Below are 14,706 nucleotides of genomic sequence, written 5' to 3'. Positions count from 1 at the left end.
CACCCTCTCTGTGGGTCTTCCTTCTGCAGGGGGTAGCAGAGTGATGGGCCCAGGACATGGCTACATTTCTGTGGGGTAAGAGGGTCAGGCAAAAAGGATGGGCTGGGGGAGGCAGATGGAGGAGAGCAGAAGGCAGCTGAGTTATGCTGCTTCGAAGTCCAAATTCAAATGACTGATCCTGCAAAGAGAGGGGAAGAGAGACACCCTGAACCCATGTGGTGCATCATCCTGCCTAGCTCTGCCTCCAGGGCTGTCCTCAGTGGCCATGCTGCTTCCAGCTCCTATCCAGGAGCTTCCTATTCCTGGGTGTTCCTCCACAGCCAGGCTGTGGGCACTAGAGGACAGCTTGGGATGGCAGGATATGGGCTTTTGTAGGACAGGAGGTCCCTTGTTCAGTCCCAGCCTGAGTGGTACAAGAGGGGTTCTGATTTTCTGTTGAGCTGAGGGCAGAGGAGTGTGTCACGCGCCCTTGCTGTGGAAGTCTCATGGCTCTTTGCTGCAGAGAGCCCTTTGGTCTGGACCTAGCAGGCAGGCAGCAGCTCGCAGTTACCAGTCCAAGGTCCAAGCCTCACACAGCCATGCCACTTCATTTCCACCCTGTTGTTCTACAGCTTCTGGTGAGCCATCCCATGGCCTTCATTTGCTGCCTTACACTGCTAAAGTGTTGCTTGCAGTATTGCTGTGCCTTGCCTGGGGTGGCTGTGTTTTAGTGGTGCAGGGAGGCACTGCCTTCTTTCTGTCAGAACAGAGAGTTATGACTTTCCTGGATGCGGGGCGCTCAGCCAGGGTCGTTGTCCCTGGTGCCGGCACTCAGACTCGTCACCACAGCCAGCCGTTTCTGGAGGACAGCAGAGATGGGCTCACCACAGCTGTGGCCTAGGCTCCATCCATCACTGCAGTCTCTCAGCCAGGACACAGAGGTGTTTCTGGTTGCAGAGTCCCCTTAGAGGTTCCTCCCTACCACGCCTGCAGTGCTGGGACAAGCTGCAGACCTCATGTAGCTCTCCTGCCCTGTCATCTGGATGGCCTTCACTCTAAGTCCAGGTCCCAGCCCTGCCTCTTCCTACCTGATCTGGGGCACCTCAGTCTGTCCCTGCAGTTCCCACCTTGACCTGCCTGTCTCTGGAGTCATGTTCTCTGCAACTGAGGAGCTGGCCCTGTGCTGGTGATGGGGGAGGACAGAGGGACTCTGTCTCATGCTTTTTCTTTTTTTTCCCCAAGGCCGATACTGCAACTGGTTTCCTGAGAGCTGCAAGATCCGGGAATCTGGAGAAAGCCTTGGATTACCTCAGGAATGGGGTAGATATTAACACCTGTAACCAGGTATGTGAAACTCACAGGGCTTCTGGTGCCACCTCTGGTTCATGAAGCATGCTGTGTGGTGGCTTCCCTGGGCCCAGTGGCATCCACTGCACCCCCTCCTTACAGACTGCTCCCATAGGATGGAGGCAGGAAGGTTCCCCACGGCTGCTTTGCTTACTCTGCTCTGCGTAGCTGACTGGGAGGACCTGCCCTGATCCCGCAGTTCCACTTGTCACGGAGCAGAGAATACGAGTTGGTTGGTAATAAGTTGCTTGGTGGAGGAAGTTTAAAAAAATTGTGGGAGAGGCTGCCTGTCCTGACCTCCCTACCCTCCTGCACCTGTGTGCCTGGCTCCAGATGAAGCATCTGGGGGTCAGACAAAAGAGGTGCTGTGTCAGGTGGAGCGCAGCAGCGACTTCGCTGCGTGAAGGTAATTTCCTGGGGTTGATCTGCCCTGCAAAGGCACCATGCAGTCTCCAGGCACTTGTCTCCAGAGCTGTGGTGTGCCCAGCTGAGGGATGGGTGCACACCATTCTAGCAAAGCATGGAGCTGTGACTGCCAAGCCAGTGGGGGGATCCCTGGGGTGCGGACTTGAGTGTCCTGGCAGACCCCAACTCCTCTCACGTGCACCACCCCTGCCAGGCTCCAGGCAACCTGCAGCCCCTCATCCCTGCCTGTACCAAGCAGCTGGCACTGGAGCTCCTAACCAGAATTGAGTCCAGGGGAGGGACCACGAAGGGCAGACAGCAGCATGAGAGCAGCCCCTTGCTGGGGAGCCTTCCACAGCTGAACCGAGTAGAAACAGGTCCTATGCTGGAGAGGAGAACAGCTGACCAGAAGGCAGATCTGGAGCATCGTCTTTGGGGCAGGGGGAGCAGCACTAGCTGTACAAATCTGGGGAGCCTGGCAGTGCTAGCTGGAGCATAGCAAAGGGCATTAACAGGTAAGCAGAGAGGGAGATCTGGGGCTCCTTTAGGGTGACAAGCAACTGACAGTTGGAAGGGGCTCAGCTGCTTATCAGAGGGCAGAGGGTGTAGCAAGGTGGCTGGGATGTAGCAGGAGTCACTGCTGGGGATATTCTCCTTGCCTGCAGTGCTCAGGCTTTCAGATTCTCAGAAGTTGCAGCTTAACAGAAGCAGGGGTTGTTTGCAAAATGCCAGTCTTGGTGGTGTAGGAGGTGCTGGGCAGGTGTAGTGCCTCCTGGCCCAGGGCACAGGCAGGTCTGCCCCAGGCAAAAATAGCTGCAGGCAGAATTGTTTGCAAGTAATCGACAGAACGTTTTGTATCTGTGTAGCTGCCAAATGGAAGTGGCTCAGCCTGAGCTGGGGTAGGTACTGTAGGGAAAGACTCAGGGGGCTTGCGCTGAGCAGCAGGGGACAGACAGACTGCACTGTTGGCTGCTTTCCAGAGCAGTAGTGATGCTGGGGAGACTGACTCAGCAGGTAGCACAAATGTATATGCACCTGGTTTAGTATCAAGTGCCCAAATCAAGCATAAGTTCAGACCTACTTATTTGTGCACTGCAGTGGCCAGTGTAGTTACTGCGGGCAGGTTCCCCCAGGAAATGTCACCGTCTTTTTTTCTTTTCTGACTGATGCTATTGTGCAGGGATGCTGGGCTTCTGCAGACCCCTGGGGCAGACTGCAGCTTCCCTCCTCCTCTTTGGAACACTAGATGAGGTTTGGGGAAAGCTCAGGAGATGCTCATTTTTTTCATCCCTGTATTATCTGGATTATTTGTTCATAATCAGCATCCAGGTACTCTCAGACTTCTATGCTGGGGCTGTCTGGGGACATATGGGATTTAGATCAGAGGGTCTTGTAGGGAGAAGAGGTAGAAAGTGTTCAGTTTCAGAGTCCTTTGAAGATGAGTTTTTCCATGGTGTCCCCTTCATGGGTTAGAGGCTCTGACCCCAAAGGTACAGGGTTTGTAAAGAGAGGCCATGTGAGATGCTCTTAGCACTGGGCTGCGGGACTTGGCTTGTACTTGGCACTGAGCAGATTGTGTGCTTGCACCTGGGGATCTTCCAAGTTGCTGTGCTTTATTTCAGAATTTGGCCCAGTCATTAAACCACCAACTGCTCCTCCCTTAGTCTCTCTTGAAGGGGAGAAGAAGCCACACAGAATTGAGCCACAGCAGCAGGCCAGTCACTGGAAGCAGTCACACCGCTCTTGCTTCCACTTAGCCATAAACAAGCAGAGGTAAACAGGTGTTTCATGCACCCACTGCTCCCTTATGGACCTCTGGGAAAGCAAGTCACAAGGAGCAGGGAGATCCTGCTGCTGACATATGTGCTGCAATCCTCTCCAGGAAGGAGTGGGGATGCTGCCACGCGTGGCACATTCGTGCATGCTCTGTGTGTGTAGAAGCTAGAGCAGAGCCTGGCAGGGGAAATCATCTTACTTTGCCTGTTCAGAAGTGGCTCAGAGAATTCCCACCTGTCAGTTCCTGTGGTTGTCTGGAGGAGAGGAGCAAGAGTAGATGGGGGCTGTGTTTGGCCACGCTGGCCCATGCCTTCTGAGATGGGAGACTCCACACGCAGATCACGCCACGGATGTTCACTCATGTCGAATGACAAGCCTGAAAGTGGAGGAGGGATTTCTGCATTGTACACTACTCCTGTACCACTCTAGTGCAGAGGAATATGTGGTTCTGGAAAGGAGTCTGCAAAGAATTAAAACAGGGAGACCCAGCCCCAAGCTAAAGACAATAGCTTTGATCTTCTTCGTCACCCAGAAAGACAGTCCTCAGCTGTCTCCACTGGCCAGCTACAAGTCCTGTTTGCAGCCCGATTTCTGGTGCTGGTGAAGGGATTTAACACCTTGATGGGGAGCACATGGCTACAACAGTATGAGGCACTTCTTTTGGTGACGTCTTTGCACTGGTTCCTGCCATCTCCCTGAGGTTAGATGGCACTTTAGGGTTTCCTTCTGAGGAATATCAGACCTGTGAGAAAGGTCCAACCTCACATGTCCTGTATAGAATAAAGAGGGATATATGTGGTCAGACCTATCCCACAGGCCCTGTATTCTTACTCAAGTGCAGAGACCTTGACATGCCATCTGATCTTCATCCCTCCAATTTAATCCCCTTCATTGCTGCCATCTGCATCAGTGCCTTCATCATTCACCTCCATTGTGTTTCAAATTCCTGCATGCTCCCATATCATCCATGAGGAGCTGGAAGCCTGAGGATGGGTGCGTCTTGCTGCCAGGACCCTCACCAGCAAGAACAGCACTGTGCCAGCATGCGGTCCTAGGGGATAGTCTCTGTTGGGGTGGGCAGAGTGGGCAGTCTGTGGCATGACCCTGTTTTGGTGCAGGCAAAGTGCTAAGTCCTGCCTTCTGTGTTTGTCTGTAGGGCTGTGTCTGTTGCACTGACAGCCAGCGACTGGGATTTCTGGGAAGCGTTTGCAGCACTTAGTGAGGGGAATACAGCACCTTTGAAATTAAGTACATCTTGTGGCGGTTTTGGGTCAGATGATCTGTCAAGACAAAGCAGATATGCAAAACAGCCTGTATTCTTCCTGGAGCAGAAATATCGATGGGCCTCTGGGAAACTATCTCCTGCAAACGTTGTGCTTATTGTTGTAAGGCCAGAGAATAATGATTCCTCACAGGTTTTCAGCATTCAGAAGGTTATTTATGAATCCCTTGTGTAAAAGGATGTATGCTGAGGAGAGCAATCAAGCACCTATCTTGCACTCCAGGCATTTGTCGTGCAAGTGTAATGGAGAAAAAGCATGTGTGTCTGTGGCCACATATCTGACTTGTGAGCTCATGAAGGTGAGGGTGTCAGTGACCATCTGTGTGGGGTTGCATAGATGTTTCTTAGTCAAAGGAGCTGGGCTTGTCCGAGGTGATACGTGCCGTATAGCCAGGTCTGGTTGGGGACTGTTTCCTTTTGGTGGCTCTGTTCTGTGGGTTTTGCAACATTCCCACTTCATTTTCCCTTGGAAGCAGGCCTTTTGTGCTTGAGGCTCTTGGGAATTTTGGAGTTGGTGTGCTGAGGAAGCCTGTGAATTTTTAGGGGTTTTCTCTTTGTGCTTTAATCACAGTTGAGAAAAAGAATCTGTGAGTCTTCAGCTGTGATCCTGGATAGCTGGTGCTTTGAGTAAGAGAGGGTGGGAAACCTTTTTCTAGTATGATAACACTCTTGAAGCTGTTCTAAGTTTAATTGGAGTGTTGAGTGCTGGAACTGGAGCTTCCCCAGGCATTTTCTGCTCCCCTACCTATATTCAGGTGGGGATGAAGCAATTCTGTGAAGTGACCTTCCAGTACTCTAGAGGAGCTGAAACAGATGGTTGGGAGGTGGAGTACTTGGGCAGGACTGCGTGCTCCCAGGGAGCTGATGTCTCTTTGCCACATGACAGCATTGCGTAGGGGTGAGTAAACATAATGCATCCACCTGGGAGAAGTGAGGGACAAGGGACATTTGCCTTATGGGGAAAAAGTGACATCTGACATTGCCTGCATATTGAACCTCTTTGCTAGCAAATATCCCAGACCTTTTATTCGCATCTGGGAAGCGGAAGAGGGTGTCAGAAATAATGGAGCAGAAGCTCTCTTTGCAGCCTTTAGCATGCTGGCTGGCCTGACCCCTTCTGGTCAGGTCATGATGCTAAAAGGGTGCTGGCCAGCCCTCTGCACCTAGTGCACCTCATCTTTTCCATGTGTAGGAAAAAGATGACCTAAACTGGGGGTTTTGACTTCCTGAGAAGTCACTTCATTTGTTTGGGAGCTTCCTGGAACTGGTAGAGCTTAGTAGTGGCACAGCAAACACTTTCTCTGTGCTCTTTGCTGCAGTTAAACTCTGAGGGAGCAAAGCTGACCCTATGCTGAGCACGGGCTGCAGGATGGGGCTGTTGGTAGGCAGTCTGCAAAGCCAGGAAGAAGCCAGCTGGTGGACTGGAAGCTCCTGAACTGTTGTGAATTAAATTTGGCAGCTGCTTAATAAAATCATTGTCCCAGGCAGAGCTTCTCACTGCGCTTTTGTCTGTGTAACTGTTAAGTTTAAGGTTTGCATGTGCACTTACACATCAGCTCTGGTGCATCCTCACTCTGGGCCATGCACAAAGCTCAGCTTTGTGCTTCAAGTCTGAGAAGCCTGACAATCGTGTGCAGGAGCACTCCGAGGAAAGTCACTTGGGCAAAGACACAGGAGCTGACATCAGAGATGTGTCATGAGCAGGGAGGGACTGAAACAGTGCCTGTGGCACCAAGCACACACATGCTGAGCTGTGGTGCCACCCGTCCATAGGAAATTGTCTATGGGGCTGTGTGTTTTGCTCATAGAGAAACCTTCAGCATTAGTCAGCAGCTCGGCATTCAGCTGTGTGCAGTTGCCCTGGCAGCATGGAGCTAACCATGGCTGTCATGCTGGGTGCCAACGCAGGGCTCAAGGGCAAGGCAATGACTTCTGCTCCCACCAGCCTGGACTTTCTCCAGCATGAGCCAAATGCCCACAGTCGTGTCTGCACAGGAGCTCAGAGTAGGGGCTTCGCCAGAGAGCCCCAGCCCCAGCATGTGAGTAATGCCCCTCTCCCACCTTTGCTTCCTCCAGAACGGGCTGAACGCCTTGCACCTGGCCTCCAAGGAGGGCCATGTGAAAATGGTGGTGGAGCTGCTGCACAAGGAGATCGTCTTGGAGACAACAACCAAGGTGAGGCTAAGGGAGTCTGGTCACATTACTCACAGTTCCGCACCCTGCCACTGCTGCCAGACGTGCCAGCAGTAGCTGAGAATGAGAGCAGTGAATCATGCTGTTTGCTCTCAGCCCCTGGAAAGGCTGTGCTGGTGGCAGTGCTGCTGGGCTGGGGCCTGGGACCCGGGCTCTGATTTCAGCACAGTTGAAGCTGTACTGGGTACCACCGGGTGGGTGTGAGGTTCTTCTCCGCACATGCCTCTCCCCTGTGGTGGCCATGGGGGCCACTGAAGGCTCAAGAGGGGAGTAACAGAAGCCAGAACATGTCCTACTACTGTTTTTACTCACATCTCCTCCTGGCACTGGCTGCACGCTCAGGTCAGCCCTTGCTGCCCCAGGGCAGCCCCTTCATGCTGCAACGCTGAGATGGCCTTGGAACCATTGTAGCAAACTTGGAAATCTCTGGTGCTCCTTAAATAGCATACCATTCCCTCCCTGGCATCACCACGGCAGGGAGTGGTTCTTGCTCAGTAACAAGCAAAACAACGCGCAGGCAAGCAGGGCTGACAAATGAGCAGCCTCCAGCACTGTCTGAAAGACTGCGAGAGCAGGAGGGGGCTGGCTTGCCACCTCCCCAGGGCTCTGGCACTCTGGCAGGGCTCAGGGCGTGGAGCAGGGTCTGGCATTCTGCCACACCACCCAAAGGCACAAGTCGGAAGAGCCTGTGTCTGCGTTTTTCCAGCCTGCTTATCATCCCCTAGCTCTGCTGGATGCCTTGGCTACCTGGGCACACACTGCAGTTTTGCCTGAAGACTGCCAGTTCAGCTCCCCCATCCTCCTTCCCCTCCTCATCTCTTGGTGCTGGAGGTACACAGAGCCTGACAATGCATACAGCATTTGCTGCCAGTAACTTCATGGGAAAGATGAAATCACTCTCTTCCCTGGCCAGCGAATGTGAAGGATAGCTGCAGGGACGGAGCATGGGGTGAGGGCCCCACAGGCTTCCCCTGGCCAGCTGCTCTGTTTGCACGTGTGTCAGCACGTGTGTCAGCACGTGTCAGCCTCGTCTTCCCCTGGTATCCAGGGCTGCTCCAGCCCCTGAGCGCTGCCCTGTGCTGTCTTTCAGAAAGGAAACACAGCCCTGCACATTGCTGCCCTGGCTGGACAACGGGACGTGGTGCGGGAACTGGTGAACTATGGGGCCAACGTCAATGCGCAGTCACAGGTAGAGTGCCCTGGGGTGGGAAAAGCACCCAGCATGCGTGATAATGGTGCCCTCATGGTGGGAGCTGTGCCTGGCATGGGGACCTCTCTCTACTCCTGTTCAGGGGCAAGGATGACTCTGCCAGACTCCCGGAAGAAGATGAGTATGCAAGTGGTGGGGAGGGATTCTTGAGGGGTGTGGGGAGACCAGCATGGTCTCTCTGCAGAGGGAGTCCATGGCAGCACACACAAGCACGCTGAAGTCATCCAGGGAGGACTCATGGCCAATGCCTCCCTGGCACAGCCATAAGGTCTCCAGCAAACCCTGCAGCTTTACATGCTGTGCCTCCTTCGCTCTCTCTTTCTTGGGCCTGGTGGGGTTGCAAGCTCTTCAGCTTTTGCCTGATGGGAGAAAGGTCCCTGGAGCAAGGGAGAGTAGTGTCAGTGAGTGGAAGGCAGTGTCTCCTCAGCTGGCTCTTGTGAAGCATCTCCTGGTTCTTTCTGGATGTGGGGAGCCTCGGGCTCCAGGTCTCTGTGATTGCTCCACTGTAGCTAGTTTTTTCCTTTTAAACACCCACACTGTGTATGCTTTTGCCCCAGTTCAGTGAGCTGGGGGTGTGGGTGTTGATGGGGTGTAGATCTGCAAGGAACCTAAGACACTCAAGGAAAAGTTGTGTTGATGTGCATGGCCCTATGTTTGCAGAAAGGATTCACGCCCCTCTACATGGCAGCGCAGGAAAACCACCTGGAAGTTGTCAAGTTCTTGCTGGAAAATGGAGCTAACCAGAACGTAGCCACAGAGGTGAGACCCTTGGGGAGGACCCTGGGGCCCTGCTTGCTGGGGCTGCTGTTGGATGTGCCAGATGCTGCCATGGCTCCTTGGCTCTCCCTCTCTCACCTGCCTCTCCTTGGCAGGATGGCTTCACACCACTAGCTGTGGCTCTGCAGCAAGGGCATGAGAATGTGGTTGCTCACCTTATCAACTATGGAACAAAGGGAAAGGTCCGCCTGCCCGCCCTGCACATTGCAGCCCGCAACGATGACACTCGCACAGCTGCCGTGCTGCTGCAGAATGACCCCAATGCTGATGTCCTCTCAAAGGTGTGTGGCTTTCCCGCCCTGTCTCTGGGAGTTTTCCCACATCCCCAGGGAGAACAGCAGCTTGGTATGCTGTATTTATCCATCCTTTCAGCAGGGAGCATGTGTCTGGCTGGGCTGATCCCTCCTTCTTTCCCCTAGACTGGATTTACACCCTTGCACATTGCAGCCCACTACGAGAACCTCAGTGTGGCCCAATTACTGCTGAACCGTGGAGCCAGTGTCAACTTCACACCCCAGGTGAGTGCAGAGTGGGAAGGCTGCTGGGACGGGTACTGCTTCAGCACCAGAAGAGGATGTTGTGCCACCTTTCCATGTAGGTGCAGCAGCAGCTGCCAGGGTACACTGGAGAGGTGGGACCGTGCAGAAGGTAGCACGCTGATGCGTGTCTGAGGAGTTGCCATTAATAACCAGCGTGGGCCCTTTCTACTATGTCTCCCCTTTGTCGGATGCAGCCACGCATCCCTGGAAGCTCTTTGGGACACCTTGTGTCCAGGCTGAGGGACAGCTGTTGCTGTTGCTGCAGGGCAGAGCTGATAGCCCCTGCAGTTGGTGTGCCTCTTCAGTCCCACGGGTGCAGCCAAATCCATGAGCTGATGCTTTCCTGCAAGCTCTGTGCAGCTTCTGTCCACAGCCTTTAGCTGCAGGCAGGAGCAGGTCCTCACCCTCTCTCTCTCAGCCCTGTGAAACAAGCTGTTCCCCTGCATCGTCCCTGGGCAGGGATTTAGATCTCCTCTGTCCTTTGTTCATACCGTGACTCCTTGCAGCCCCGCAGGGAAAAGAGAAGGGGTTTCTCCCTCTAACAGACTGCTGTTCCTTCTGTCAGAATGGGATCACTCCCCTGCACATAGCCTCCCGCCGGGGCAACATCATCATGGTACGCCTGTTGCTGGACCGCGGGGCTCAGATAGAGACAAGGACCAAGGTAAGACCACTTCTGAATCACCAGCAAGTACGCGGGCCATCTCCCTCCCTGAGCTCCCTGCATCCCCTGTGGACATCTTGCCGGGTGTGTGAGGGAAGGTTGCTGGTGCACTAAGGGGATGGGCCAGGTTTTTCCCTGGTGTACGTAGAGGTGAGAGGAGGCTGTATGGCTACAGTGGGTGCACCCTGGGGGCTGACGGCAGACTCAATTTTGCCTTATTTTGCAAACAAGTCCGAAGCCCCTGTTACTGTGCTGCCTGAGGGGAGAGCTGTGCCCTCCCTTGCCTATGCTGAGCCCTTGAGCTTTTCTCTCTCCCCAGGATGAGCTGACCCCTCTCCACTGTGCAGCTCGCAATGGACATGTGCGAATTGCAGAGATCCTGCTGGACCATGGGGCTCCTATTCAAGCCAAAACCAAGGTATCCATGGGACTCTGGGGCTGTGCTTGGTGCCAGGTCCTGGGGCAGCGCAGGGGGTAACAAGCTGTGCACAGCTGCTGAATGCCACCCGTGGCTGGGGCTGACTTTCTGGCCTGCCAAGGTATAAGGAGCTTCCTGACCTCCTCCTTGGCCCTAGCTGGAGCCCTTGGCCTGAGGGCTGCATGCTTCAAAGGAACGAGCCCTGAGAAGGGGATGGCCTGGGGACAGCCTGCCCCATGTCAGCAGCTCTTCAGGCCCTGCCTCTGCTCAGCATCGCCTTGCAAGCCTCTGTGAGGGATTTTGGGGCTTCTCTCTGGTAGCACCCTGGGGAGCAAGCCATCATTTCTGGCCCAGAGCTGTGGCCAGGGGAGTGAGGCAAGGGCTAGGTGGGATGCCTGGTCCCCCTTCCTGGCCCAGCCCTGAGGCCCCGCTCTGTGGTCGTAGAATGGCTTGTCGCCGATCCACATGGCAGCGCAGGGTGACCACCTGGACTGTGTGCGCCTGCTCCTGCAGTACAGTGCTGAGATCGACGACATCACGCTGGACCACCTAACACCGCTGCATGTGGCTGCGCACTGCGGGCACCACCGAGTGGCCAAACTGCTGGTGGAGAAGGGGGCCAAGCCCAACTCCCGAGCCCTGGTGAGTGAAGAGGGGCAGGCAGGGCTGTGGCAGGGGAGAGGGAGAGCGTTCTCACTAATGGCTGTCCATTTGCCCATCTGCAGAATGGCTTCACACCCCTCCATATCGCCTGCAAGAAGAACCACATCCGGGTGATGGAGCTGCTGCTGAAGACAGGTGCCTCCATCGATGCCGTCACGGAGGTAGGTGGGTTGCAGCCCAGCCCCAGCTTTCCAGCTGCTGCCTGTCCCCGGCAGGCAACACTGCAGGGGACGATGGCCCTGTTGCCTCTGCTGGTCCCCAGACACCTCCTTTATTGCGGCTTGGAGCTCTTTGCAGCTCAGAGACTGTTGAGCCTGGCAGCATCTCCCCACAGCCTGCTTCTTGCAGGGCAGGGGGACTGCGGAGGAGGCAGCCATTCCCCATGTTCCCCTTGGCTCACTTGCCAGGCTGCTGGGGCCGGCCAAGCTGGGAACCCAGAGTTTGCCTCTGTGCTGAGGTGTGCCCCAGGGAGGGGGAGAAGGGGGCAGGAAGAGATGTTGGGAAGGCCATCAGTCCCCATTTGGCTCCTGGCCCCTTTCTTTCCACAGTCTGGCCTGACCCCCCTGCACGTGGCCGCCTTCATGGGGCACCTGCCCATTGTCAAGACCCTGCTGCAGCGTGGAGCCTCTCCTAATGTGTCCAATGTGGTGAGTCCCATCTGGCTGGGGCTGTGGGAACCCAGCATGGCGAGGTCGAGCAGGAGATGGGGATTGCCCAGGTCAGGCACCCACTGCTCTCCTGAGCAATCTCTGGTGCCCCCTGCTTTGTGTTGGCAGCGGGAACTGGTAGGGACCAGAAGAGGTTGTGGGTACTGCTCTCCAGTGCTCAGGCCAGAGGAACAACCACAGGAAGGCATATCCCCTCCTATGGCCTCACCACTTTATCCTGTCCTTGGTGCAGAAAGTGGAGACACCCCTACATATGGCAGCCAGAGCTGGGCACACGGATGTGGCAAAGTACCTGCTGCAGAACAAAGCCAAAGCCAATGCCAAGGCAAAGGTAGGCACAGAGATCCTGTGTGATAGTCCAGCTCTGGGAATAATTAACGCAGGTTTCTTTGCTCTCGCTTACCCAGAGCCTGGCTTGCCAGGGGCTGTGCAATGGCAAGAGCAGGGCTGGGGCCCCTTTGGCACGGCAAGCAAGGGACTGGTCCCAATCTGCCAAAACAGCTCTTCTGCCTCCCTTGCAGGATGACCAGACTCCTCTGCACTGTGCTGCACGCATTGGCCACACTGGCATGGTCAAACTCCTGCTGGAGAGCAATGCTGAGCCCAACCTGGCCACAACAGCAGGGCACACGCCCTTGCACATCACTGCCAAAGAGGGGCATGTGGACACAGCCCTGGCCCTGCTGGAGAAGGGGGCGTCACAGACCTGCATGACCAAGGTAGGCTGCTGTGGCCACTGCTGCTGAAGGTGTGACCTGGCTGGGCCAAGGCTGGGCAGGCTGGTGGCACAGTGTCCCTGTCACAGGAGGAGCAGCCTCCTCCTGTGCCGCAGCATGCACCAGTGCTCTCCTCCTCATCCCTGACATCCTGTGATGGGCTGCCTTTCTCCTCAGAAAGGATTTACCCCGCTCCATGTGGCAGCCAAGTACGGGAAGGTGGATGTGGCAGAGCTGCTGCTGGCACATGATGCTCATCCCAATGCAGCAGGGAAGGTGAGTGCTGCTCCTGTGGCAGTGGAAGGAGTGGTGTGGTATGGGGAGAAGCTCTGTCTCACCTGTCTGTGCCCTCTCCCCCTCCCCAGAACGGCCTGACCCCACTGCACGTGGCTGTGCACCACAACAACCTGGAGATCGTCAAGCTGCTGCTTCCCAAGGGGAGCTCCCCGCACAGCTCAGCCTGGGTAAGGCTGGACTGAGTGTCCCTGGGGGTGTGGGGCTGTGTCATGTGTCCGTTGCCTGCTAGCCTGGGGCTATTGTTGCCCCTCATCCCTGGCACTCAGGGAGTGTACAAGGGTCCAGCCACCACTAGCCACTCTCCACACCTGCTGCTCATGCCCGCCTGGTCCCTTGCACCAGTACATGGGGCAGGCAGGGGTGCTGGGCAGCTGACCCCTTCTGGCAGACAGGCTACCTCAGAGACAGTCCGTGCCGGCAGCCTGGTGGCTGTTGCTTGGGGGTCGCGTCTCCATGGCAAGCCCTGAGGGGCAGTGCTGCAGTTTGGGAAACCACACACAAATGTTTGCATGCAGCTATGAAGCAGTGAGCCAGAAAACCCGTGGGCTCGTGAGTGTCGCCCCGCTCTGCCTGAGCATGGGAAACATCTCCCTAAAGAGCAGACCAGCAGTCTAGCTGTCCACTTTGTGTGCAGGATCTGCATCCTCAGAACAGACAAGTGGCTGCTAGTGCCGGCCCTCCCCATCTGGCACTCCTGTCTCCCCCTGCACAGGCTGCCGGCAGACTTGCTGGGCAGGCACTGGGAGCAGCCAGTACCGGCGCCAGATCCCCCGTTGGTCTGCGTCACTAACGGTCTGTGCATCACCCTGGGCAGAGGGTGTCTGCCAGCTGCAGCGTGGCAGCAAAGGCAATGCTCAATGCTCCACAGTCTCTGCCTGAATACTAATCCTGCACATTGTGAGTTTTGCTCCAGAGCGCAGCCAGACACGTTCCGGGAGGTGTCTGTCTGCCCTAGCCTCTCATGTCCAGGTGGCTGAATACTGCTGTAGAAATTCATGTGTGGAAAAATCCAAGACAGCCAATGCCAGTGGAACCTGAAGCAGGTGGTCTTTGAAACCCCTGTGCTGACTTGGCTGGAAGAGTGGGATTTGGCTCCAGTGCCAGGGCTAGGGGCTGCCAGGGAGATGGTTTGGGTGTAAGCCTGCATCCCTGAGCTCTGGAGGCAACGAGGAAGGGCAGGCCTGACCTGGAGAGACAAGGTGACACCTTCTGTCCCTGCTGGTCTGCTTGGCAGGGGCTGAGCACTGCAATGAGCCTCTCTCCCTGCAGAATGGGTACACCCCCCTGCACATTGCTGCCAAGCAGAACCAGATGGAGGTGGCCAGCAGCTTGCTGCAGTACGGGGCTTCTGCAAACGCGGAGTCTGTACAGGGAGTCACCCCCCTACACCTGGCTTCCCAGGAGGGGCATGCGGACATGGTGGCACTGCTTTTCTCCAAACAAGCCAACGGTGACCTAGGCAACAAGGTAAGTTGTCCTGGCATGTCCTGCCAGGCAGTAGCTGACAAGGTGGTAGTCCAGGCCCCAGTGCCTCCCTGCGTTTAGGCAGCAGTGCCCTGGCTAGCAGCACAGTGTTGGTCAATTTGCCAGGTTGGAGACCTGGCCTCAGAGTCTCTGCTGCTAGAGCTGCAGTGATGGCATTGCCACCACGCTGAGATGTCCTCTCTTTGCAGAGTGGCCTGACTCCTCTCCATCTTGTGGCGCAAGAGGGCCATGTGCTGGTTGCTGATGTTCTAGTGAAACACGGAGTCACAGTGGATACAACAACCAGG

At 55.7% G+C, this 14,706-nt stretch overlaps 1 protein-coding gene across 8 annotated transcripts in view; it reads left to right on the top strand.

Moving 5' to 3' along the window:
• ANK1 (ankyrin 1) overlaps nucleotides 1-14,706 on the top strand; it is a 66,408-nt gene that overhangs the window by 34,109 nt on the left and 17,593 nt on the right. For all 8 annotated transcript variants that reach the window (XM_056362825.1, XM_056362819.1, XM_056362824.1 and 5 more), the window contains 17 exons: nucleotides 1,222-1,323; nucleotides 6,866-6,964; nucleotides 8,073-8,171; nucleotides 8,853-8,951; nucleotides 9,065-9,250; nucleotides 9,389-9,487; nucleotides 10,074-10,172; nucleotides 10,492-10,590; nucleotides 11,035-11,232; nucleotides 11,316-11,414; nucleotides 11,802-11,900; nucleotides 12,154-12,252; nucleotides 12,443-12,640; nucleotides 12,815-12,913; nucleotides 13,003-13,101; nucleotides 14,204-14,401; nucleotides 14,608-14,706. In XM_056362825.1, the coding sequence (XP_056218800.1) occupies nucleotides 1,222-1,323; nucleotides 6,866-6,964; nucleotides 8,073-8,171; nucleotides 8,853-8,951; nucleotides 9,065-9,250; nucleotides 9,389-9,487; nucleotides 10,074-10,172; nucleotides 10,492-10,590; nucleotides 11,035-11,232; nucleotides 11,316-11,414; nucleotides 11,802-11,900; nucleotides 12,154-12,252; nucleotides 12,443-12,640; nucleotides 12,815-12,913; nucleotides 13,003-13,101; nucleotides 14,204-14,401; nucleotides 14,608-14,706 (2,070 nt within the window). The remainder of the gene's footprint in view (nucleotides 1-1,221; nucleotides 1,324-6,865; nucleotides 6,965-8,072; nucleotides 8,172-8,852; nucleotides 8,952-9,064; nucleotides 9,251-9,388; nucleotides 9,488-10,073; nucleotides 10,173-10,491; nucleotides 10,591-11,034; nucleotides 11,233-11,315; nucleotides 11,415-11,801; nucleotides 11,901-12,153; nucleotides 12,253-12,442; nucleotides 12,641-12,814; nucleotides 12,914-13,002; nucleotides 13,102-14,203; nucleotides 14,402-14,607) is intronic.

This window comes from Falco biarmicus, chromosome 18 (genome assembly GCF_023638135.1).
Source record: "Falco biarmicus isolate bFalBia1 chromosome 18, bFalBia1.pri, whole genome shotgun sequence".
Lineage (NCBI taxonomy): Eukaryota > Metazoa > Chordata > Aves > Falconiformes > Falconidae > Falco > Falco biarmicus.
The sequence above is the reverse complement of the archived record's forward strand: the minus strand, read 5'-3'. Positions and strand labels throughout refer to the sequence as shown.